The following is a 24,229-nucleotide window of genomic DNA, read 5'->3' on the forward strand; positions in this document are numbered from 1 at the left end:
GGGAACCAGGCAGCCGGTAGGAGACAGGAAGCAGAGGAGGAGGAGGAGGAGGTGGTGCTGGAGGCTGCGAGCACACCACACACACGCACATGCTGCGTGCCTAGCCAGTGATGCTCTGTGCTGTATGCCGTGTCTGTGAGCTGTGTGCTGTGAGCTTGGCTCCCCTTCTGGGGGGATGTGTTGATTGCCAGCCTCTGCCTGCCTCTACGCAGCCTCCGTCAGGCTCCAGCCCAGCTCCAGCCACCCCCTGGCCACTGCAGTGTCATTGCAGCTCCACTCCGCCACAGCACACAGACGCGTCACTACAGAGAGAGAGAGAGAGGAGAGGGGGGACCCACCATGAACAACGTTGAAACATTTTTTTAAAAATAGTATTACAATAATGAGGAATGTTGAGGGAGGAATCCTTTTTGTATCTCACCATAAAGAGCTAATTTGACAAGAGATGTCATGATTTCAGGCTGCTATATGTGGAAGTAGCCAGGGCGTATTCAGCCAGGGCGTATTCAGCCAGGGCTGTGTTATTATCTGTCTGCATCTTATCTAATGGAGGATACAGGGGAGGGAGGGTGCCATTGTAATGGAATACTGATGAAGGATACAGGGGAGGGAGGGTGCCATTGTGATGGAATACTGATGAAGGATACAGGGGAGGGAGGGTGCCATTGTAATGGAATACTGATGAAGGATACAGGGGAGGGAGGGTGCCATTGTGATGGAATACTGATGAAGGATACAGGGGAGGGAGGGTGCCATTGTGATGGAATACTGATAGAGGATACAGGGGAGGGAGGGTGCCATTGTGATGGAATACTGATAGAGGATACAGGGGAGGGAGGGTGCCATTGTGATGGAATACTGATGAAGAATACAGGGGAGGGAGGGTGCCATTGTGATGGAATACTGATAGAGGATACAGGGGAGGGAGGGTGCCATTGTGATGGAATACTGATAGAGGATACAGGGGAGGGAGGGTGCCATTGTGATGGAATACTGATCGAGGATACAGGGGAGGGAGGGTGCCATTGTGATGGAATACTGATAGAGGATACAGGGGAGGGAGGGTGCCATTGTGATGGAATACTGATAGAGAATACAGGGGAGGGAGGGTGCCATTGTGATGGAATACTGATAGAGGATACAGGGGAGGGAGGGTGCCATTGTGATGGAATACTGATAGAGGATACAGGGGAGGGAGGGTGCCATTGTGATGGAATACTGATCGAGGATACAGGGGAGGGAGGGTGCCATTGTGATGGAATACTGATAGAGGATACAGGGGAGGGAGGGTGCCATTGTGATGGAATACTGATAGAGAATACAGGGGAGGGAGGGTGCCATTGTGATGGAATACTGATCGAGGATACAGGGGAGGGAGGGTGCCATTGTGATGGAATACTGATCGAGGATACAGGGGAGGGTGCCATTGTGATGGAATACTGATAGAGGATACAGGGGAGGGAGGGTGCCATTGTAATGGAATACTGATCGAGGATACAGGGGAGGGTGCCATTGTGATGGAATACTGATAGAGGATACAGTAGGACAAACTGATCCTGCAGAGGGCATCAGAGAACACATTCTCAGATCAGTCTGATTAAATGGACATGATATTTCTCACAAGTGCATGACTGAATTCACAACTCTATATGGACTCCACAAGTAGTAAACATTAAATAGACATTAGCTTGTGAGAGCTGTTATGGTCTATCTACAACCCATAGACTACAAAGTAGAGGACTTGTGTTTTAGACACATACATTATCCATTATCACAAAAACTCATTGCATTCACAACTCCAATAGTCTTGGATGGTCTTGATAAGGCCAACAGGTGAAGGCTGTTTTTACATGCATTGTAGCCTACCTTTATGGATGAAACCTGCCAGTGTTGCCAGATTTACCGTATGTTTGCTAGAAAGCTTACTGTGTACACCGGTCTTATGATACAATATCAGAAATCACATCAGGGTATTTAGGCCTACACAAGCGTGCTCTTGTTTGGATACATCTAGCTCTACGGCGTCTTGTCCTTTCTGGACCAATCACATGAAGCGTTAATTTAGGCCAACAGCACAGAGAGTTGCGTCACACAGCAAAACGTTTCAACGTTCGGTTTGCAATAGAAACCGTTTACCGTTTACTCTAGGAACCAAACGGGAGCAAATGCACAGAGCAAACCGAACAAACGGGGAGGGATCTACTTGAATGTGTCCAATAGATACTCTCGTTTTCTTTTAAACAGTTTCCTTTGCAAAACGTTTCGCAACAGACGAAACGTTTTGAAACGGAATTTAAAACTAATGAATACACCAGTGATAATGGACCAGCTTTGATATTCATGTAGGCTACACAGCTGACCACGTTTTGTCACATGCTTGTTGTTGTTCTGGTAGCCTAGTGCTTTTTTGAATGGTCTGCACTCGATGTAAACCTCTCTCCCAATTCAGAGGCATCGGAATAATATTGTCTAGCTTCGGATTTGTAATTACATGATTCTTACAATTATTTAGGGCGTTTGACTCGAACGATCGCGACGCGAAGGGGAGTCAATCAAATACGCATTGCGTCCCTTGTTTACCAACATGACTGAGGACAAACAAAGCGTCACCGAGGAAAATTTGCAGGGTAAGTTCATTGCTGTCTCGTAGTCTAATGGCATGGCATGTTTCATAATTTTTATAAAACGGAGTATATTCAGGATGCCATGCTTTGTCGGTTTCAAGAGATCTGTAGCCAACGTCATTTTACATATGGTGAAACAGTGTTGCGCCGAGGGGACACAATTCTAACGATATGATTTGTTGCTACATTGTATCACAACAATGTTTCTTCAGCGGTGGTAGATCTATGACGAAAGTCTGTATTCCGCGGCCATGTATACATTCCTCGTCTTGCCTGACTGTCCTACAGATCAGACGGTAGGACAGGTAACGTTAGGCTATAGGGCAGGCCTATAACATTGTCAGCAAGCTAATGGGTAATTGTGGTGATGTAAAGTCGATCTTGACCTCAGCGCAGTGTTCGGAATGCGTATTCTCAATGCTGTAATGATGCTATTTTTAGCATTGTTCAATGCAACAATGATAAGGAACACAACAAACCAGATTCTGCCCATCCGCCTGTTGTGTGCTTCTGGATGATGTAATAAAGGGAGGGGCTGAACGTCGCTTTTCTATTGGATAGCCAGCCTATAAAGGGGAGGAGGGCTGAACACGTCTCTTTCCTATTGGATACACACAGGAAGGAAAACAAGGGCTGAGAACAGGGATCATTGAGCTATAAGGGGGGCACAGACTGCAGTGGGCCCTGGGCAGGTACTATTTAAAGAACAAAACATTTAGCAATGGCTGACTGTGCCATGCTATCTAGGCTAAACACATACACACACCTCCTAAACCACTCCCACTGTACATGAAGGCTGTTAATACATGCCTTATGACTGTCATTATGAACTATGTCTCAATGTTCTGCACCATTTTGTCATGTTTATTTTTCTTCTTTAAGGTTCCTGGGTGGAGCTGCACTTTAACAATGGCAGCAGTGGTGGCTCACCAGCGCATGGGGCTGCTGGGGTGGAGGAAGAGCAGGTGTCAGGCTCTGCCACTGAGGTACCAGGCTCTGGGTCAGGTGCCTCTGCCTCAGTCCACGGCGGAGACCTGATGACTGCGTCGGTCCTGCCTGGGTCTCTCTCTGCCTCTACCCAGGGAGGTGACCTGATTCCTGGGTCAGGTGCCTCTGCCTCAGTCCACGGCGGAGACCTGATGACTGCGTCGGTCCTGCCTGGGTCTCTCTCTGCCTCTACCCAGGGAGGTGACCTGATTCCTGGGTCAGGGTCAGTCCAGGGAGGGGTGGACTTGGAGAAGATGTTGTTAGACGCCCAGCACGAGTCAGGGAGAAGCAGCTCCAGGGGCAGTGTGCCCTGCGACAGGTGCCCCTCTACCAATCACATGCCATATAGACCGTCACATGACACAATCATTTTGATTAGTCACCTGAACACAAAGGACTAAGAGATAGGAGACACTGTCATACATTGAAGTTATAATACGGTATGTACTATAATGACCTGTCACATCTTCACCGTCGCTGACCTTCTATCCTTCATCTGTATGTGTGCCTCTATACATTTCTAGATCAGATTAATAGATGAAGAACGTCATGATGAAAACACAAAGAGATCCGTCAGAGGGCTTTTCCCAATACTTATGTTGTCTCTCTCCTTCTGCGTCTTACCCCACCAGTCCTCCAAGACCCCAGACTCCTTTGCTCCGCCGGGGTTCAGAAGGACACAGCTCAGGAGAGAAGAACAGCTCACAGGTTTGGAGTCCTTAACCAGGGGCACCATAGATTCAATATAATACCATTCTATTCAACTCTGTGTGGGGCACTACCTCAAAGTAGTTGGTGAGGCACAGTGGGGTGGTTCAAAGGTTATAAAACTAAAAAGGTTATAACCTAATATTTCAAGTTCTGCAGTATATTGTTTTTACATTTCTAGTTTTTCCCTCGGAGGTTGAGAGCAGAGCAGAAGACCAGTTTCCCGTTGTAACAAATTGACAAATAAAAAGTTGTTTTATATTCTGTTCTAGTCTGAAGAAGACTACCTAGAACGGAGACGTGAAGTGGAGAACCTGATGAAGAAGAACGCAGACTGGATCTGGGACTGGTCGAGTAGACCTGAGAACATTCAACGCAAGTTAGTACCCCCTCAATATTTACCCTCCGTATCCCAGACAGACGGGTCATATCTATTCATATGGGTTTTCAATTAAGTTCTGCTCAGCCCAGTTTAGAATAGAAAATAGTGAATATAATTTAATACAAATTATTTTCAATTTTACTCTATACTATTATATAATTAAATAGAACAGAACTTGATATTCCTTTCTACCCAAACCACCTCCAGGGACATTGTAATGTGCTCTCTGTCTTTTGGATCCAGGGAGTTCGTGCTGAAGCATCCTAAACGCTCCAACCCGCTCAGCATCAGAAACACCAGCGTCATGAAGAGCGGAGGTATCTTCTCTGCCGAGTTCCTCAAGGTCTTCCTTCCGTCTCTGCTCATATCCCACGTACTGGCCGTCGGTCTGGGGTGAGTTTTGATTTAAAAAACCTTTTGAAAACAAAAGCTAATTATGAAGAATGTATTATTTGTAAGGGTAAAAGAGCGGAACGTGAAATAGATCTGTTTTTAATTTTCTCTTGTATGTTTGCATGGGATCAAATCTGCACAGAGACGACAGTAACACAAATCTAGTTTGGTGATCAGTGTCCTATTTTGTCCCATCTCCGCCATAGATACCAGGGGCAGCAGGTAGCCTAGCGGTTAGAGGGGCGAGCCAGCAACCGGGGGCCAGTTCGAATCCCGGGTCCGACGGGAATAATCTGTTGGGAAGTGAGCTGGCGAGGGGGGGGGGGGGGGTTGCTGGTATCAGATCCTAGATGCCAGTTCGAATCCCGGGTCCGACGGGAAGATGCCATTGCCTGCCGTTGTGCCCTTGAGCAATAAAGTGATGTAAATATAATTAGAAGGCTAAACTATAGTATTTCTATGATCAACTATATCTACGTGCTGGAGAGCACACAGAGGAGACTAGAGGTGCATTCTTGCAGGTGAGTGTTCAGCGTGTTCAGCTGTGCTGCTAAGGCCCCAGATCCAGATGGTGTTACTTTTTTATGGCCGCAGCTCACTGTGGAAAGAATGGAATGGGTGATCCACTTTAGTCACCAATCAAAGAGTTTGAGCTGTGAGCCTCATTGCACTAAAAAGTGTACACGGAGGGGGCGAATGTCAATGACATGCATGTCGATCTCTACTGGCTCAAAGTTGAGGGAGAGATTGACTGCATCACTATTGGTCTTTGTGCGAGGTGTTGATGTGTTGAAGGTACCGAACGGTCTGTTCAAGCAGTTGGCACACCGTTCGGACACTCGTCGGTATCACACGACATGCAACCAGAGATCTCGTCACAGTCCCCAGGTCCAGAACAGAGGCTGGGAAACACACAGTTTTAAATAGAGCCATGACTACATGGAACTCTCTGCCACCCCAGGTAACTCAAGCTAGCAATAAAACCAGATTCAAAAACACCTTACTGCACAAAGGGGGCTATGAAGAGACAGACATTTTTATGCATTTTGATTTTTATTGTGTGTGTGATACGTGGTTGGGATACGACTTTGATATGTGGTTGTCTCGCCTGGCTATCTTAAGATGAATGCACTAGCTGTGGGTCTCTCTGGATGGAAGCATCTGCTAGATGACAAAATTGTAATTTAGTGCTGTATATTATGTATTTTATTTGTTGCGTTTCCTGTTTGGACCCCAGGAAGAGCAGCCGTTGCCTCGACAGCAGCTCATTGGGGATCCTAGTAAAAAAAAAAAAAAAAAAATACACTGGGGACTGTAGAGTGAAAAATCTAAAGAATGCCTTGCTGATTTTCAGGAAACTCTTAACCACCGACAAATATGAGTGAAATATTGCACAAAATAAAGTTGGCAACACATGTACAAAACTGTAGGCCCATGTACAAAACTGAACTAGTGTTTGATGTTATTTCCCCCTCTGTCCTCAGGGTGTACATTGGGAGACGTCTCACTACCTCCGTGACCAATACCTTCTAAAGGGGCAGTCCACTGGACTGGAACAACATGGTTTTTTGTTGCACCAACACCATTATTATCTACCACTGCTGCTTGGCTTGAAGTGATGCTTATTAGATACAGATAGGCAACATCCGTCATGTGTCCCCCCAGCCCCACTGCCTAGAGGTCTCAAGTGGCACCCTATTCCCTACATACTGCACTACATTTGACCAGTTCCCATATGGGCTCTGGTCAAAAGTAGTGCACTATATAGGGATTAGGGTGCCATTTGGGACGCTGAACCCCTTTTTTTCCCTGGCGGTGAGCCGCCCTGCCTGTATCCCGTATTGTACCCCTGTGAATACTGTTGGCTTTTCCCTTAGTTCCCAGGGCTGCTTTTAGAACCCAGTGTTCCTCTTCCATCTCACTGGACTATCTCTGGGTAAGGGGGGGGGGGGGGCATCTTATGATCAACGTTTAAGAGCCATCGTTGTCCTCAGCTAGCGTTCAGTCAAGTCACTTTCAAGCCATTTTTTGTCTTGCTCCGAGTTGAGATTTTTTTTTTGTAGAAGACCTTTTTGAGATAATGATTATTAAAATGACGATACAGGAAAGCACTGTGAATTTCTCAGCATTGAGATATGTATGGGACAGAAAGGGAATGGGTTAGACAAAAGCTGGAAGTTGAAACTGGAAGTTGAATTTGAGGGGCCTGTTGCTTGTAAGATGATGACGTAGTGATTGTTTTATCAAATGTCCTTGGTTGGGGAAAAGGGATCGAGACATTCAACCAAAATGTTATTTCTGACCCTGATTCTTCTCATGGATCATGAGGCCTTAATAATAAAACAAGGTGTCAGCAGAAATGGAAAAAAGGTATGAAATAGATCAACCCTGAAAGAGTTTTTGGATGTATTGAAGAATCAAGGTATGGGGTATCTTCCATCAGATCCCAGATTAGGTCAAAACAGGAGCGTAAGGATTTTGGTTCTGTCGGCACCTTTCAGTTTGTTGGTGTTACCTTTCACTCAGGGTTGTTTTCAGTGACAACAATGTGTCACATTCACTGAATATGGATGTGTACGGTTAGAATTGCACATGGTGTACATTAGGATGTGGCGCCAAATGTAAACCAAAACTGTTGTATGGTTGGTGGCATTTAAATTGCCTTGTGATATTGCCTGCATGACAATTTGAAATACACAAACAGCTTTTCTACCACTATTGCATAAGACCACAAATCTCCAAATCAAATATTTAGGGGGAAAATATTCACTTTCACACTTGGAATTATGAGTGAATTTAGAAATATTTGGTGTCTTCCTTATACTTTACTGAATTAAGTCCCAAATCTCAGTACCCAGAACACTTCAGTATTTTTGTTCTAATGAAGAGCAACAGAGAACCTTCTGTGTTTTGACTGTTCTATGCCAAGTCTTGAAAAGGCATTACCAATCTGTTGCTGCACGTCTTGTAGAGCTGGTCACCATGTCAAGTGTATATGTGACTTTGGAAACGGTTTTGTATGAACAGTTGGAACTGTATCTGAAAAATAAAATGGTTCCATCTTAAGAATATCCACCTCTCTCTGTTGTGCTTGTTTCTGTAAACCATACAAGGAAAACGTAATTATCCAAAATGTCAGTCAACACATTTTACTAAAATTGCCTTTTTCCAACAGTGTATTCTCACCAACAACTTGTACTACTGAATGGGTTGTTCATACCAAAATTGATATTTCAAATAACACGTACGCCTACCATAGCAACAAGTAAAAACTCTTAACTCATATTCCAGTAAACTAAATTAAAATGTATTTACCTTTAGTCACAAATAATCAAAACAGATGAAAATATTTCCACAATGTTAGCATTAAAACAAGGAACAGGGTCATTCAACAGAAGACTAATTCACCCCTACTAGTTCCTGGATAGGTATTTAACATATCGGCCAACCACATCATATATAGGAATTTGTTGCCCTACTGCAGTGGATGAAATGCAACGCCTGTCCATCTAGTTGGGCAGGAATGACCTATGGCTCTTTCTCAATTGTCTTAAAATCGGTCCTCTCCTGTTATCTTCACTGATTGGAAAATACTTGACAGGTCTCACCATGAAGCTGGCTGTTACCTGGTTGACAGGTCTCACCATGAAGCTGGCTGTTACCTGGTTGACAGGTCTCACCATGACGCTGGCTGTTACCTGGTTGACAGGTCTCACCATGAAGCTGGCTGTTACCTGCTTGACAGGTCTCACCATGAAGCTGGCTGTTACCTGGCTGACAGGTCTCACCATGAAGCTGGCTGTTACCTGGTTGACAGGTCTCACCATGAAGCTGGCTGTTACCTGGTTGACAGGTCTCACCATGAAGCTGGCTGTTACTTGGTTGACAGGTCTCACCATGAAGCTGGCTGTTACCTGGTTGACAGGTCTCACCATGAAGCTGGCTGTTACCTGCTTGACAGGTCTCACCATGAAGCTGGCTGTTACCTGCTTGACAGGTCTCACCATGAAGCTGGCCGTTACCTGCTTGACAGGTCTCACCATGAAGCTGGCTGTTACCTGGTTGACAGGTCTCACCATGAAGCTGGCTGTTACCTGCTTGATAGGTCTCACCATGAAGCTGGCTGTTACCTGGTTGACAGGTCTCACCATGAAACTGGCTGTTACCTGCTTGATAGGTCTCACCATGAAGCTGGCTGTTACCTGGTTCCAGATCAGTACAGCTGAAGGAGAGGCAAGGAGAGGATGGATGTCTGCTATAATAGAGGGACATGACAGTAAACCATCTTCCTTTACTGCAGACCGACCGCAGGATCCAGACTGTACCAGGGTTCATACAGGACAAACACATTCAAACTAAACTTAAAAAGTAGAATAGTCTTCTGTAGAACATATCGGGTGCCGTTACATTAACTTAAACATTGTTGGTACAGTTGCAACCTGCACGGAGCATCACTGGGATTTCCCCCTCAAGAGCTTAAGGCTGTAGAATCCTTCTTAAAACCAATCTTGTTTTTACTGGACTACAATGTAAGTTTCAGGATCTAAGATGACAATACTGACTTAGCCAATAACAGGATTCTCACAAGCTCCGGTAGTGAGCTGCTTAATAACCGAGAATCAGGTGCCTTAGAAAAGGGCATTGGGTGGCAAAGTAGGTTGACTGTCCACATCTACCATTGTCATTTGAGTCTTCAATATAGGCTGAATGAGTAGTAAGTAGAACAGAAGAAACCCAGATTAATTTCTGAATGTAAAAAACGCAGCTCGTCGTTGTGGTTTTCGTTATTTTTATTAAGTGGTTGACACCAGACGGTGTGGTTATATAGATACAGTCAGTGAATAAATGTTATTATGCATGAGAAAAAAAAAGGATAAAAACTAAAAAAAATAACCGAAAACAACTGTCCACTGACCAAACATGGAGACCTGTGTTTAAGCATTTAAACACTGAGGCCTGAGAGAGTCGGGCCAGGGAGGAGGAATGTTATCAATAGGGCTGCAACATTTCCCATAAACTTTCCAAACATTTCCAGAAATCCAGGTTTTGAGGATTCCTGGAGAATTTCCTGCTCATTCCTTACCGATTCCGGGAATCTTCCAACTGGGATTTCTGGAAAAACCTGGGAATTTTAAGAAAAGTTACCTGGGAATTTGCAACCCTACTTATCAAGCTAATTTCATTTCAGTTTCTCCAAGGCCCAGATTTACAGTTAAGAGACTAATAACATCTCGTTCCGACTTCAACACGACGTCACAACATCTTTCCTCCCGATTCCATCATTTGGGTTGTCAAATCATAGAAAGTAAAACAAGGCTCAGACTTTTAAATAAATACACAAACTTTAAACTGACATTTTTTTTGGCCTATTCGTTGAGTGCTGTCCATCAATATTTCTGCTGCAGTCAGGCCCGGGCTAGTCTGTCCAGAGTCAGACCTGGGGCTCCTGTCTGCCTCTGTCTGCCCTCACAACGAGACAGGACGCAAACCAACCAACCAACACCTCAGACTCTAAAGAAACAGGCCGTCTGACTCCAGCAGGCGACCAGGCGTCTGGCTGGCTGGCTACACATCGAAAAACAAGTGCATAACATTTCTTCTTCATTAGGAGGACAGACCAGGCTGTTGTTGTTTCTTTAAAAACAGATTTAACGACTATTCTTAACTATGCAACGTACAAGATTTCTGTCCATTCGCGGTAGGTAGGTATGATGGCTGGGTTCGGGAAGGTTGGAACAGTTTCAGGGACTGGAGATTTTTACGTTTAGTTGATCTTGTCCTGGAATATGTAGAGGTTGTTGGTGGCGGCGACAGCGATGACGTTCTCCTTTGGGTGCCAGGCGGTGTGCAGGATCTTCTTGTTGAAGTCCAGACTGTCTACGCTGATCTCATCCTTCTTCCTCTTTCCCCCGGTGGACACCTTGCGGGGCTTCAGGATGGCCCGAGGTTTACTGTTCTCTCTAGAGGCCTCCAGCGTGACGTCCCTCCGCGTGTTCCGGTCAAACATCCGGAAGAAGTTGTTGTACGAGCCCGTCATGATGGCACTGGGGAGGAGGAACAGCAAAACAAGGTGAATCCCAAAAATGTAGACAATTGTAAAGTGACTTCGGGTCCTTGAAAAGCTCTATATAAATACCATGTATAATTATTAGACTTACAGTGCATTGGGAAACTATTCAGACCCCTTGACTTTTTCCATATTTTGTTACATTACAGCCTTATTCTAAAATTGATTAAATTATTTTTTCCGCCTCATCAATCTACACACAATACCCCATAATGACAAAGGGAAAACAGATTTGTAGACATTTTGGCAAATGTATTAAAATAAAAAACAGAAATAACTTATTTACATAAGTATTCAGACCCTTTGCTATGAGACTCGAAATTGAGCTCAGATGCATCCTGTTTCCATTGATCATCCTTGAGATGTTTCTACAACTTGATTGGAGTCCACCTGTGGTAAATTCAATTGATTGGACATGATTTGGAAAGGCACACACCTGTCTATATAAAGGTCCCACAGTTGACAGTGCATGTCAGAGCAAAACTCAAGACATGAGGTCGAAGGAATAGTCTGTAGAGCTCCGAGACAGGATTGTGTCGAGGCACAGATCTGGGGAAGGGTACCAAAACATTTCTGCAGCATTGAAGAACACAGAAGTTTGGAACCACCAAGACTCTTCCCAAGGCTTGCCGCCCAGCCAAACTGAGCAATCGGGGGAGAAGGGCCTCTAAAGAACTATAAAACAAGATTCTCTTGTCTGATAAAACCAAGATTGAACTATTTGGCCTGAATGCCAAGCATCACGTCTGGAGGAAACCTGGCACCATCCCTATGGTGAAGCATGGTGGTGGTGGCAGCATCATGCTGTGGGGATGTTTTTCAGTGGCAGGGACTGGGAGACTAGTCAGGATCGAGGGAAAGATGAACGGAGCAAAGTACAGAGAGATCCTTGATGAAAACCTGCTCCAGAGCGCTCAGGACCTCAGACTGTGGCAAAGGTTCACCTTCGCTCGTATAAAGTTATATTGCATTTATTTATCTAGTGTAAAGGAAACAAGGGGTAAGAGTAATGCAGAGTCATCATGGCTTTAGAATGGTAATGCTAGACCACTGAGTGGCGCAGTGGTCTAAGGCACTGCATCGCAGTGCTAACTGTGCCACTAGAGATCCTGGTTCGAATCCAGGCTCTGTCGCAGCCGGCCGCGACCAGGAGACTCATGGGCGGCGCACAATTGGCCCAGCGTCGTCCAGGGTAGGGGAGGGAATGGCCGGCAGGGATGTAGCTCAGTTGATAGAGCATGGCGTTTGCAATGCCAGGGTTGTGGGTTCGATTCCCACCGGGGGCCAGTATAAAAAAAAAAAATGTATTCACTAACTAAGTCGCTCTGGATAAGAGCGTCTGCTAAATGACTAAAATGTAAAATGTAAATGTAAGTCATCATGGCTCTAGAAGAGTAATGTGGTAAAGTCATCATGGTTCTAGAAGAGTAATGTTGTAAAGTCATCATGGTTCTAGAAGAGTAATGTTGTAAAGTCATCATGGTTCTAGAAGAGTAATGTTGTAAAGTCATCATGGTTCTAGAAGAGTAATGTTGTAAAGTCATCATGGTTCTAGAAGAGTAATGTTGTAAAGTCATCATGATTCTAGAAGAGTAATGTTGTAAAGTCATCATGGTTCTAGAAGAGTAATGTTGTAAAGTCATCATGGCTCGAAGTCGATTGCAGGTGTGAATTGTAATCAGGTGAGAACGACTGCCCCCTCTCATTGAAGCCACAGAGGTTCAAGGCCGACGGTGGTACTGCAGGCATTGTTAGCAGAAAACATGATCCCCCAATATGAATGGAAAACTATCAATCTTTGTGGTCAATCTTGGTGTAAATAAAATGTTTAGAAGACAATTATGGTACCAATAATTGCTTCTAATACACCAGATGTATGTCCTTGAACCGATTATTTAAATAAATCACACACAGAAGTTAAGGATAATTTAGTTGTTAATGGCAGCCTGCAGTACTCTGGTCAGCCTTCAACTAGTTACTCACTGAGAGGGGGCAGCACTGAGCTAGCCTGCAACATCACTTCCTGGCGTAGCTCAAACTGCAAAAGTTATATCTCCATGAGATGCCGTCTTAACTGACTACTTGGCTTCAATGCGCTGTCGAGTCTTCACATAGTAACAAATGGTGTCACATGATCCATGGCTTTGTCCATATATATATACCGTGACTGATTGTAACGCAGGTGTTTAATTTGTGTATTGTATTATTTTTTTTAAACGAAAACTATAAAAATAAACAATAACATTTAAATTACAAATAATAATAATTGTAATGTGGTTATTCCACTGGCTATCATAAGGTGAATGCACCAATTTGTAAGTCGCTCTGGATAAGAGCGTCTGCTAAATGACGTAAATGTAAATATTGTGGGTCCATTTATGAGACAGTACATAACTTTCAACCTGATTCTGAAGTCCTATGTCCATTGGCTTGCCGTACCTGTCAGAACCACTCCAGCAGCACTCAAACTTGTCGAAGATGCAGTCGTTTTCGTACAGCGAGCAGAGCTTGCTGCGGAGGTATTCATGCACCTATACCAAATAACACATTAAAAACAACAGTACAGATCAATTCCATTCATTTATTTGGCCTTTTAGAGGAATTTTGTCTTTCATTCTTGAGACAAGAATTTAAAAGATTTAACAAAATAACAAATACATATAGTTTCTGGCTGTTTTCATACCACTGCAATTCATTCAAATGTGATAAAAAACGGCTAACATAGTAGTAACATACTACTACACAACATACTGCTCCATAGCCAGAGGAATGTAGCTAAAGCTCCAGTCAGTACCTGGCAGGTCTCTACAGGTAATGTTCCAGTCAGTACCTGGCAGGTCTCTACAGGTAACGCTCCAGTCAGTACCTGGCAGGTCTCTACAGGTAAAGCTCCAGTCAGTACCTGGCAGGTCTCTACAGGTAACGCTCCAGTCAGTACCTGGCAGGTCTCTACAGGTAACGCTCCAGTCAGTACCTGGCAGGTCTCTACAGGTAACGCTCCAGTCAGTACCTGGCAGGTCTCTACAGGTAACGCTCCAGTCAGTACCTGGCAGGTCTCTACAGGTAACGCTCCAGTCAGTACCTGGCAGGTCTCTACAGGTAACGCTCCAGTCAGTACCTGGCAGGTCTCTACAGGTAACGCTCCAGTCAGTACCTGGCAGGTCTCTACAGGTAACGTTCCAGTCAGTACCTGGCAGGTCTCTACAGGTAATGTTCCAGTCAGTACCTGGCAGGTCTCTACAGGTAATGTTCCAGTCAGTACCTGGCAGGTCTCTACAGGTAACGCTCCAGTCAGTACCTGGCAGGTCTCTACAGGTAACGCTCCAGTCAGTACCTGGCAGGTCTCTACAGGTAACGCTCCAGTCAGTACCTGGCAGGTCTCTACAGGTAACGCTCCAGTCAGTACCTGGCAGGTCTCTACAGGTAACGCTCCAGTCAGTACCTGGCAGGTCTCTACAGGTAACGCTCCAGTCAGTACCTGGCAGGTCTCTACAGGTAACGTTCCAGTCAGTACCTGGCAGGTCTCTACAGGTAACGCTCCAGTCAGTACCTGGCAGGTCTCTACAGGTAACGCTCCAGTCAGTACCTGGCAGGTCTCTACAGGTAACGCTCCAGTCAGTACCTGGCAGGTCTCTACAGGTAACGCTCCAGTCAGTACCTGGCAGGTCTCTACAGGTAATGTTCCAGTCAGTACTTGGCAGGTCTCTACAGGTAACGCTCCAGTCAGTACCTGGCAGGTCTCTACAGGTAATGTTCCAGTCAGTACCTGGCAGGTCTCTACAGGTAAAGTTCCAGTCAGTACCTGGCAGGTCTCTACAGGTAAAGTTCCAGTCAGTACCTGGCAGGTCTCTACAGGTAACGCTCCAGTCAGTACCTGGCAGGTCTCTACAGGTAATGTTCCAGTCAGTACCTGGCAGGTCTCTACAGGTAAAGTTCCAGTCAGTACCTGGCAGGTCTCTACAGGTAAAGTTCCAGTCAGTACCTGGCAGGTCTCTACAGGTAATGTTCCAGTCAGTACCTGGTAGGTCTCTACAGGTAATGTTCCAGTCAGTACCTGGCAGGTCTCTACAGGTAAAGCTCCAGTCAGTACCTGGCAGGTCTCTACAGGTAATGTTCCAGTCAGTACCTGGTAGGTCTCTACAGGTAATGTTCCAGTCAGTACCTGGTAGGTCTCCACAGGCCGGTTTTCCATGTTCAGATCCCACACCTTGACTGACAGGTAGTCTCTGGTCATCATGTAGCGGCCGCTGTGGCTGAACTTCACATCAGATATTGACGAGATGATCTCTGAGAAGAAGGACCGGCTGCTAGGGTCCTCTGGCTCCTCGAAGACTGATAAACAAATAAATAAACCATTCCAAACCAGTTCAAAATATTAACGAAACACTAAAATAATTATATATATCATATAGGCCATTTAACAGATGCTTTTATCTAAAAGTGACTTAGTCATGCATGCATACATTTTATTGTATGGGTGGCCCTGGTAATCAAACCCACAATCCTGGCATTTCAAGCACCATCCTCAAAAAGTTATACAGCTGCACCATCGAGAGCATCCTGACTGGTTGCATCACCGCCTGGTATGGCAACTGCTCGGCCTCCAACCGCAAGGCACTACAGAGGGTAGTGCGTACGGCCCAGTACATCACTGGGGCCAAGCTTCCTGCCATCCAGGACCTCTATACCAGGCGGTGTCAGAGGAAGGCCCTAAAAATTGCCAAAGACTCCAGTCATAGACTGTTCGCTCTGCTACCGCAGAGTGCCAAGTCTAGGTCCAAAAGGTTTCTACCCCAAGCCATAAGACTGCTGAACAGTTAATCATGGCTACCCAGACTATTTGCACTGACCCCCCCCCCCCCACCCCCTCTTTCTTTTTTGTACGCTGCTGCTACTCTCTGTTTATTATCTATGCATAGTCACTTTATCCCTACCTACATGTACATATTACCTCAATTACCTGGACTAACCTGTACCCCCCGCACATTGACTCGGTACCGGTACCCCCTGTATATAGCCTCGTTATTGTTATTTTATTGTTGGTCTTTTATTTTTTACTTTAGTTTATTTAGTAAATATTTTTTCCTTCTCTCGTATTTTTCTTAAAACTGCATTGTTGGTTAAGGGCTTTGTAAGTAAGCATTTCACGGTACGGTCTACACCGGTTGTATTCGGCGCACGTGATAAATAAAATGTGATTTGATGCTCTACCAACTGAAGCCATACAGGAACGACACGAGCATCAAAAACAGGCCTACATCTATCTCCTAGAAGACAGGTTACACTTTCCCTAAAGCCATACAGGACGACACGAGCATCAAAAACAGGCCTACATCTATCTCCTAGAAGACAGGTTACACTTTCCCTAAAGCCATACAGGACGACACGAGCATCAAAAACAGGCCTACATCTATCTCCTAGAAGACAGGTTACACTTTCCCTAAAGCCATACAGGACGACACGAGCATCAAAAACAGGCCTACATCTATCTCCTAGAAGACAGGTTACACTTTCCCTAAAGCCATACAGGAACGACACGAGCATCAAAAACAGGCCTACATCTATCTCCTAGAAGACAGGTTACACTTTCCCTAAAGCCATACAGGACGACACGAGCATCAAAAACAGGCCTACATCTATCTCCTAGAAGACAGGTTACACTTTCCCTAAAGCCATACAGGACGACACGAGCATCAAAAACAGGCCTACATCTATCTCCTAGAAGACAGGTTACACTTTACCTAAAGCCAGCAGGTATAATGCTTTATAACTTGTTATATAACCACGTATGAGCCTCACTGTCGTTCAACTGAAGGATCATTACGTGATAATTAATAAGACGTTATAGAGGAATCATTCATGCTTATGACAAGTCTTACAACTCATTGTAACTGCATCATAACGCATTATACAACCCTAGTCTATAACTAAACGATGAAAGCTCTATCAGCCGAAACAAAGCCTATATTCCTTGACAGTTGTCCCCACTATCCCGAAGAGCTGAGAGGGCACTAGACGGATTACATCATTCTGTTTGTTACATCATCATCACCTGCTGACATTAAACAGAGGGAGACTATTGTGAAAACAGAGTAAAACAGCTTGTATGTGAAAACACATGATCTGACTTAGTCGAGGAACGCTCAACTCCGTGCTTTCATATCGAGGCGGAGTTGAGTTTTGATAACTGGTCGCGGGATTTGCTAGCAACAACATTGAGCCACCATCAGTCGATTCTTGTAAAAATGGCAATTTGGCAAAACGATTAGCTGTACCTATGCTTGTCCTGTACAACTGTGGCCCTTCCGCAGGGTGCTGAAATTCATACTTTTAGCGAATACAACCACCGAATTTTCCCTCATTGCTCTTACTACTACATAAGCTGAGTTTCAATTGGGTCCGTGCTATCTGCTATCCTTGGGACGTCCATACCCTAAACCCTAAGCCTTACCTTAACCATTTAAAATGTCAACTTCAAAATGGGGTATGGATGTCCCAAGGATGCCGGATAGCACGGACCCAATTTAATCTCAGTTGACGTAGTAATGAGGAAACAGTCGGAGGTTGTATTCGCTACAAGTTTTTATTAAAAGTATGAATTTCAGCACCCTGCGGAAGGGCCGCAGTTGTACAGGACAAGCATAGATACAAGTAAACCTTTTCAGAATTGCAATTTTTACAAGAATAGCAAATCCAGCGACCAGTTTTCAAAACTCAACTCTGCCTCGATATAAGAGAACAGTTTAGCGTTCTTCAGCTATACACAGTGCATTCGGAAAGTATTCAGACCCCTTGACTTTTTCCATTTTGTTACCTTATTCTAAAATTGATTAAATAAAAAAAATTCCTCATCAATCTACACACAGTAACCCATAATGACAAAGCAAAAACAGGTTTTAGAAATATTAGAAAATGTATTAAAAATAAACAGAAATACCTTATTTACATAAGTATTCAGACCTTTTGCTATGAGACCAGTGGTGTAAAGTACTTAAGTAAAAATACTTTAAAGTACTACTTAGGTCGTTTTTTTGGGATATCTTACTATTTATATTTTTGGGAACTTTTACTTTTACTTCACTAGATTCCCTACTGCATCTGATCTGGCGGACTCACTAAACACAAATGCTTTGTCTGTAAATTATGTCTGAGTGTTTGAGTGTGCCCCCGGCTATCTGTCAATAAAAAAAATATACAAGAAAATTGTGCCATCTGTTTTGCTTAATATAAGGAATTTGAAATGAGTTAGACTTTTACTTTTGATACTTAAGTACATTTTAGCAATTCCATTTACTTTTGATACTTAAGTATATTTAAAACCAAATATTTTTAGACTTTTTCTCAAGTAGTATTTTACTGGGTGACTTTCACTTTTACTTGAGTCGTTTTCTATTAAGGTATCTTTACTTTTACTCAAGTATGACAATTGAGCACTTTTTCCATCACCGTATGAGACTCTAGGCAGGTTTGAGTTGAGGCACAGATCTGGGGAAGGGTACCTAAACATTTCTGCAGCATTGAAGGTCCCCAAGAACACAGTGGCCTCCATCGTTCTTAAATGGAAGAAGTTTGGAAATACCAAGACTCTTCCTAGAGCTGGCCGCCCGGCCAAACTGAGCAATCGGGGGAGAAGGGCCTTGGTCAGGGAGGTGACCAAGAACCCAATGGTCACTGACAGAGCTCCAGAGTTCCTCTGTGGAGATGGGAGAACCTTCCAGAAGGACAACCATCTTTGCAGCGCTCCACCAATCAGGCCTTCATGGTAGAGTGGCCAGATGGAAGTAACTGGCACATGACAGCCTGCTTGGAGTTTGCCAAAAGGCACCTAAAGACTCTCAAACCATGAGAAACAACATTCTCTGGTCTGATGAAACCAATATTAAACTCTTTGGTCTGAATGCCAAGTATCACGTCTGGAGGAAACCTGGCTCCATCCCTATGGTGAAGCATGGTGGTGGCAGCATCATGCTGTGGGGATGTTTTTCAGCGGCAGGGACTGGGAGACTAGTCAGGATCTCAGACTGGGGCGAAGGTTCACCTTCCAGCAGGACAACGACCCTAAGCACACAGCTAAGACAACGCAGGAGTGGCTTCGCGACAAGTCTCTGAATGTCCTTGAGTGGCCCAACCAGAGCCCGGACTTCAACCCAATCTAACATCTCTGGAGAGACCTGAAAATAGCTGTGCAACCCGACAGAGCTTAAAAGGATCTGCAGAGAAGAATGGGAGAAACTCCCCAAATACAGGTGTGCCAAGTTTGGAGCGTCCTACCCAAGAAGACTCAAGGCTGTAATCGCTGCCAAAGGTGCTTCAACAAAGTACTGAGTAAAGGGTCTAAATACTTATGTAAATGTGATATTTCCGTTTATCTTATACAATTTGCCAACATTTCTAAAAATCTGTTTTTTGCTTGTCATTATGGGGTATTGTGTGTAGATTGATGAGGAAAAAACAAATTGAATCAATTTTAGAATAAGGCTGTAACGTAACTTTTTTTTGGGGAAAAGTCAAGGGGTCTGAATACTTTCCGAATGCACTGTATGTGACCCAGAACACAAGCAAGTGCACCACTGATGCTCCTCTCTTATCAGGGCTATAATAATAATAATAATGTTGAAGATACTGTAGATACCAATACATTGTGGAGAGATCCCAGATTTATTGCACTCAATAAAAACGGCAGGAGCATTCAGTGTCCATCCTTCTTTTTGAACCCTGCCCGCACCTGCAAGTAACTGGATGGAAGTTCACTACTTCGTATACATGCATGGCTGTAAGTCACTATGGATAAAAATGGCATATACACTGAACAAAAATATAAACGCAACATGTAAATTCTTGGTCCCATGTTTCATGAGCTGAAATAAAAGATCACAGAAATATTTCATTCACACAAATGTGTTTACATCCCTGTTAGTGAGCATTTCTCCTTTGCCAAGATTACACAGCATGATCATTACACAGGTGCACCTTGTGTTGGGGACAATAAAAGGCCACTCTAAAATGTGCAGTTTTGTCACAACAATCCCACAAGTTTTGAGGGAGCGTGCAATTGGCATGCTGACTGCAGGAATGTCCACCAGAGCTGTTGCCAGATCATTTAATGTTAATTTCTCTACCATAAGCCACCTCCGTCGTTTTTTTGAGAATTTGGCAGTACGTCCAACCGGCCTCACAACTGCAGACCACGTTTAATGCGTTGTGTGGGCGAGCGATTTGCTGATGTCAACTTTGTGAACAGAGTGCCCCATGGTGGCGGTGGGGTTATGGTATAGGCAGGCATAAGCTACGGACAACGAACACAAATGCATTTTGTCGATGGCAATTTGAATGCACAGAGATACCGTGACAAGATCCTGAGGTCCATTGTCGTGCCATTCATCCACCGCCATCACCTCATGTTTCAGCATGATAATGCACAGCCCCATGTTGCAATGATCTGTACACAACTCCTGGAAGCTGAAAATGTCCCAGTTCTTCAATAGCCTGCATACCACCAGACATGTCACCCATTGAGCATGTTTGGGATGCTCTGTATCCACGTGTATGACAGCGTGTTCCAGTTCCCGCCAACATCCAGCAAACTTCGCACAGCCATTGAAGAGGCGTGGGACAACATTCCACAGGCCTCAATCAAGTCTGATCAACTCTATGTGAAGGAGATGTTGCGCTGCATGAGGCAAACGGTGGTCACATCAGATACTGGTTTTCTGATCCACACCCCTACCTTTTAATTAAAGGTATATGTGACTAACAGATGCATATCTGTATTCCCAGTCATGTGAAATCCATAGATTAGGGCCTAATGAATTTATTTCAATTGACTTATTTCCTCATATGAACTGTAACCCAGTAAAATCTGAAATTGTTGCAATGTCGCGTTTATATTTTTCTGTTCAGTGTATTATTCTATGTAAAGTGTTAACCAATAATATTATTGACTTACATTTGCTTTGCCTATCACAGAGGGCAGCAGCTCGCGTGTCACAGAGGCGGATGGTCCCCTTGCTACTGCTGTATACAAATACATTACACTGGTGTGGGTGGCACTCTGCAGCAGTGATGACTTCTGTCAGCTCCTCCATATTGGCAGGCTTAATGTCTACAATGTCTGGGGGTGGGGACACAATCAAGGAACAAGAGCACCAAGACATGGGCAGGTAGACATACTCACAGATACACACAGGTAGACATACTCACAGATACACACAGGTAGACATACTCACAGATACACACAGGTAGACATACTCACAGATACACACAGGTAGACATACTCACAGATACACACAGGTCGACATACTCACAGATACACACAGGTAGACACAGGTAGACATACTCACAGATACACACAGGTAGACATACTCACAGATACACACAGGTAGACATACTCACAGATACACACAGGTAGACATACTCACAGATACACACAGGTAGACATACTCACAGATACACACAGGTAGACATACTCACAGATACACACAGGTAGACATACTCACAGATACACACAGGTCGACATACTCACAGATACACACAGGTAGACATACTCACAGATACACACAGGTAGACATACTCACAGATACACACAGGTAGACATACTCACAGATACACACAGGTAGACACGTGTGCACGCTGGCAGGCACAAACAAATTTTCAAATTGTTTTTAAAAAAAATACATTTTCCGTATTTTTCTGATTAAAAAGGATACTAAAACTTCTATCTGTAATTTCTAAGTGCCATAGGTTTACCCTAAGATCATCTGCTGAAAGGTACGTTTCATGATCACTATTTACTGAAATGGAATTAATGTGATATGTGTGTGCGTTAGCGAATATCCTCCTTGGGCTAGCCTCCACCATCAGGTCCATTGGCAGCAACACAGGCACCTAGGAGAAAACATACTTTATTATGAAGATATACTACGTTTTAAAACTGTGCAGTTCACTCATTTTTTTTGAAGTTGAGAAAGAAATGTATTAGTGACGGGGGGGAAAAAGTTAGTTACATATCTCATTATTATTTTGGCCGATATTACAGTGGGGAAAAAAAGTATTTAGTCAGCCACCAATTGTGCATGTTCTCCCACTTAAAAAGATGAGAGAGGCCTGTAATTTTCATCATAGGTACACGTCAACTATGACAGACAAAATGAGGAAAAAAATCCAGAAAATCACATTGTAGGATTTTTAATGAATTTATTTGCAAATTATGGTGGAAAATAAGTATTTGGTCAATAACAAAAGTTTCTCAATACTTTGTTATATACCCTTTGTTGGCAATGACACAGGTCAAATGTTTTCTGTAAGTCTTCACAAGGTTTTCACACACTGTTGCTGGTATTTTGGCCCATTCCTCCATGCAGATCTCCTCTAGAGCAGTGATGTTTTGGGGCTGTCGCTGGGCAACACGGACTTTCAACTCCCTCCAAAGATTTTCTATGGGGTTGAGATCTGGAGACTGGCTAGGCCACTCCAGGACCTTGAAATGCTTCTTACGAAGCCACTCCTTCGTTGCCCGGGCGGTGTGTTTGGGATCATTGTCATGCTGAAAGACCCAGCCATGTTTCATCTTCAATGCCCTTGCTGATGGAAGGAGGTTTTCACTCAAAATCTCATGATACATGGCCCCATTCTTTCCTTTACACGGATCAGTCGTCCTGGTCCTTTTGCAGAAAAACAGCCCCAAAGCATGATGTTTCCACCCCCATGCTTCACAGTAGGTATGGTGTTCTTTCCTCCAAACACGACGAGTTGAGTTTTTACCAAAAAGTTCTATTTTGGTTTCATCTGACCATATGACATTCTCCCAATCCTCTTCTGGATCATCCAAATGCACTCTAGCAAACTTCAGACGGGCCTGGACATGTACTGGCTTAAGCAGGGGGCCAGGTCTGGCACTGCAGGATTTGAGTCCCTGGCGGCGTAGTGTGTTACTAATGGTAGGCTTTGTTACTTTGGTCCCAGCTCTCTGCAGGTCATTCACTAGGTCCCCCCGTGTGGTTCTGGGATTTTTGCTCACCGTTCTTGTGATCATTTTGACCCCACGGGGTGAGATCTTGCGTGGAGCCCCAGATCGAGGGAGATTATCAGTGGTCTTGTATGTTTTCCATTTCCTAATAATTGCTCCCACAGTTGATTTCTTCAAACCAAGCTGCTTACCTATTGCAGATTCAGTCTTCCCTGCCTGGTGCAGGTCTACAATTTTGTTTCTGGTGTCCTTTGACAGCTCTTTGGTCTTGGCCATAGTGGAGTTTGGAGTGTGACTGTTTGAGGTTGTGGACAGGTGTCTTTTATACTGATAACAAGTTCAAACAGGTGCCATTAATACAGGTAACGAGTGGAGGACAGAGGAGCCTCTTAAAGAAGAAGTTACAGGTCTGTGAGAGCCAGAAATCTTGCTTGTTTGTAGGTGACCAAATACTTATTTTCAACCATAATTTGCAAATAAATTCATAACAAATCCTACAATGTGATATTCTGGAGAAAAAAACATATCAATTTGTCTGTCATAGTTGACGTGTACCTATGATGAAAATTACAGGCCTCTCATCTTTTTAAGTGGGAGAACTTGCACAATTGGTGGCTGACTAAATACTTTTTTCCCCCCACTTTGACTCAAAATCTATATTTGTAAAAAATAATATATATATATATATATATATATATACATATACATATATACATATATACATATATATACATACACAAATTTTTTTGCTAGATAGCGTTAGCTAGCGCTAGTTGGCTGTACCTGCGCTAAAACTACTGGATTCTGCTTGTTCTCCATCTTCTTTTAAAAAATAGTGAGCCAATATGTTTTCAGCACTTTTATTTCCATGACCGACTCTCTTTTCCCTCTGCAACAGACTGAGTGGACAAAACCAGAGGAACACCTGCTCTTTCCATGACAGACTGAGCAGGTGAAACCAGGAGAAAGCTATGATCCCTTATTGATGTCACTTGTTAAATCCACTTCAAAATCAGTGTAGATGAAGGGGAGGAGACGGATTAAAGAAGGATTTTTAAGCCTTGAGACAATTGAGACATGGATTGCGTATGTGTGCCATTCAG

The 24,229-nt window shown here is 44.0% G+C and overlaps 2 protein-coding genes across 3 annotated transcripts in view; one reads left to right on the forward strand and one right to left on the reverse strand.

Annotated features, from left to right (window-relative positions):
* Nucleotides 1–2,169: 2,169 nt before the first annotated feature.
* Nucleotides 2,170–8,165, forward strand: LOC311115551 (BCL2/adenovirus E1B 19 kDa protein-interacting protein 3-like). 2 transcript variants are annotated; one of them, XM_084190703.1, is made up of 6 exons: nt 2,170–2,627; nt 3,507–3,930; nt 4,244–4,319; nt 4,592–4,698; nt 4,945–5,094; nt 6,579–8,165. In XM_084190703.1, the coding sequence occupies exons 1-6, from the start codon at nt 2,585–2,587 to the stop codon at nt 6,625–6,627; spliced, it is 849 nt and encodes a 282-aa protein (XP_084046829.1). In that variant the 5' UTR covers nt 2,170–2,584; the 3' UTR covers nt 6,628–8,165. The 2 variants fall into 2 exon arrangements, with proteins under 2 accessions (XP_084046829.1, XP_084046830.1); XM_084190704.1 differs by lacking the exon at nt 6,579–8,165 and adding an exon at nt 5,301–6,376 and having other exon boundaries at nt 2,314–2,627.
* A 1,703-nt stretch (nt 8,166–9,868) lies between these two features.
* LOC311115549 (serine/threonine-protein phosphatase 2A 55 kDa regulatory subunit B delta isoform) overlaps nt 9,869–24,229 on the reverse strand; it is a 42,721-nt gene continuing 28,360 nt past the window's right edge. Inside the window, exons 6-10 of the mRNA XM_084190701.1 lie at nt 21,868–22,045; nt 21,108–21,272; nt 15,324–15,493; nt 13,601–13,692; nt 9,869–11,138 (exon numbers count right to left, since the gene is read on the reverse strand). Coding sequence (XP_084046827.1) covers nt 10,859–11,138; nt 13,601–13,692; nt 15,324–15,493; nt 21,108–21,272; nt 21,868–22,045 — 885 coding nt within the window. The 3' untranslated portion in view covers nt 9,869–10,858. The remainder of the gene's footprint in view (nt 11,139–13,600; nt 13,693–15,323; nt 15,494–21,107; nt 21,273–21,867; nt 22,046–24,229) is intronic.

This window comes from Coregonus lavaretus (assembly GCF_964263955.1).
Source record: "Coregonus lavaretus genome assembly, contig: HAP1_SCAFFOLD_152, whole genome shotgun sequence".
Taxonomy (NCBI): domain Eukaryota; kingdom Metazoa; phylum Chordata; class Actinopteri; order Salmoniformes; family Salmonidae; genus Coregonus; species Coregonus lavaretus.

Excerpts from the sequence above, each read along its gene's own strand:
- LOC311115551 (XM_084190703.1), top strand. The coding sequence starts at position 2,585 with ATGACTGAGGACAAACAAAGCGTCACCGAGGAAAATTTGCAGG. Across the intron at positions 2,628-3,506 it reads CACCGAGGAAAATTTGCAGG|GTTCCTGGGTGGAGCTGCAC; the intron begins GTAAGTTCATTG and ends TTCTTCTTTAAG. Across the intron at positions 3,931-4,243 it reads GGCAGTGTGCCCTGCGACAG|TCCTCCAAGACCCCAGACTC; the intron begins GTGCCCCTCTAC and ends TTACCCCACCAG.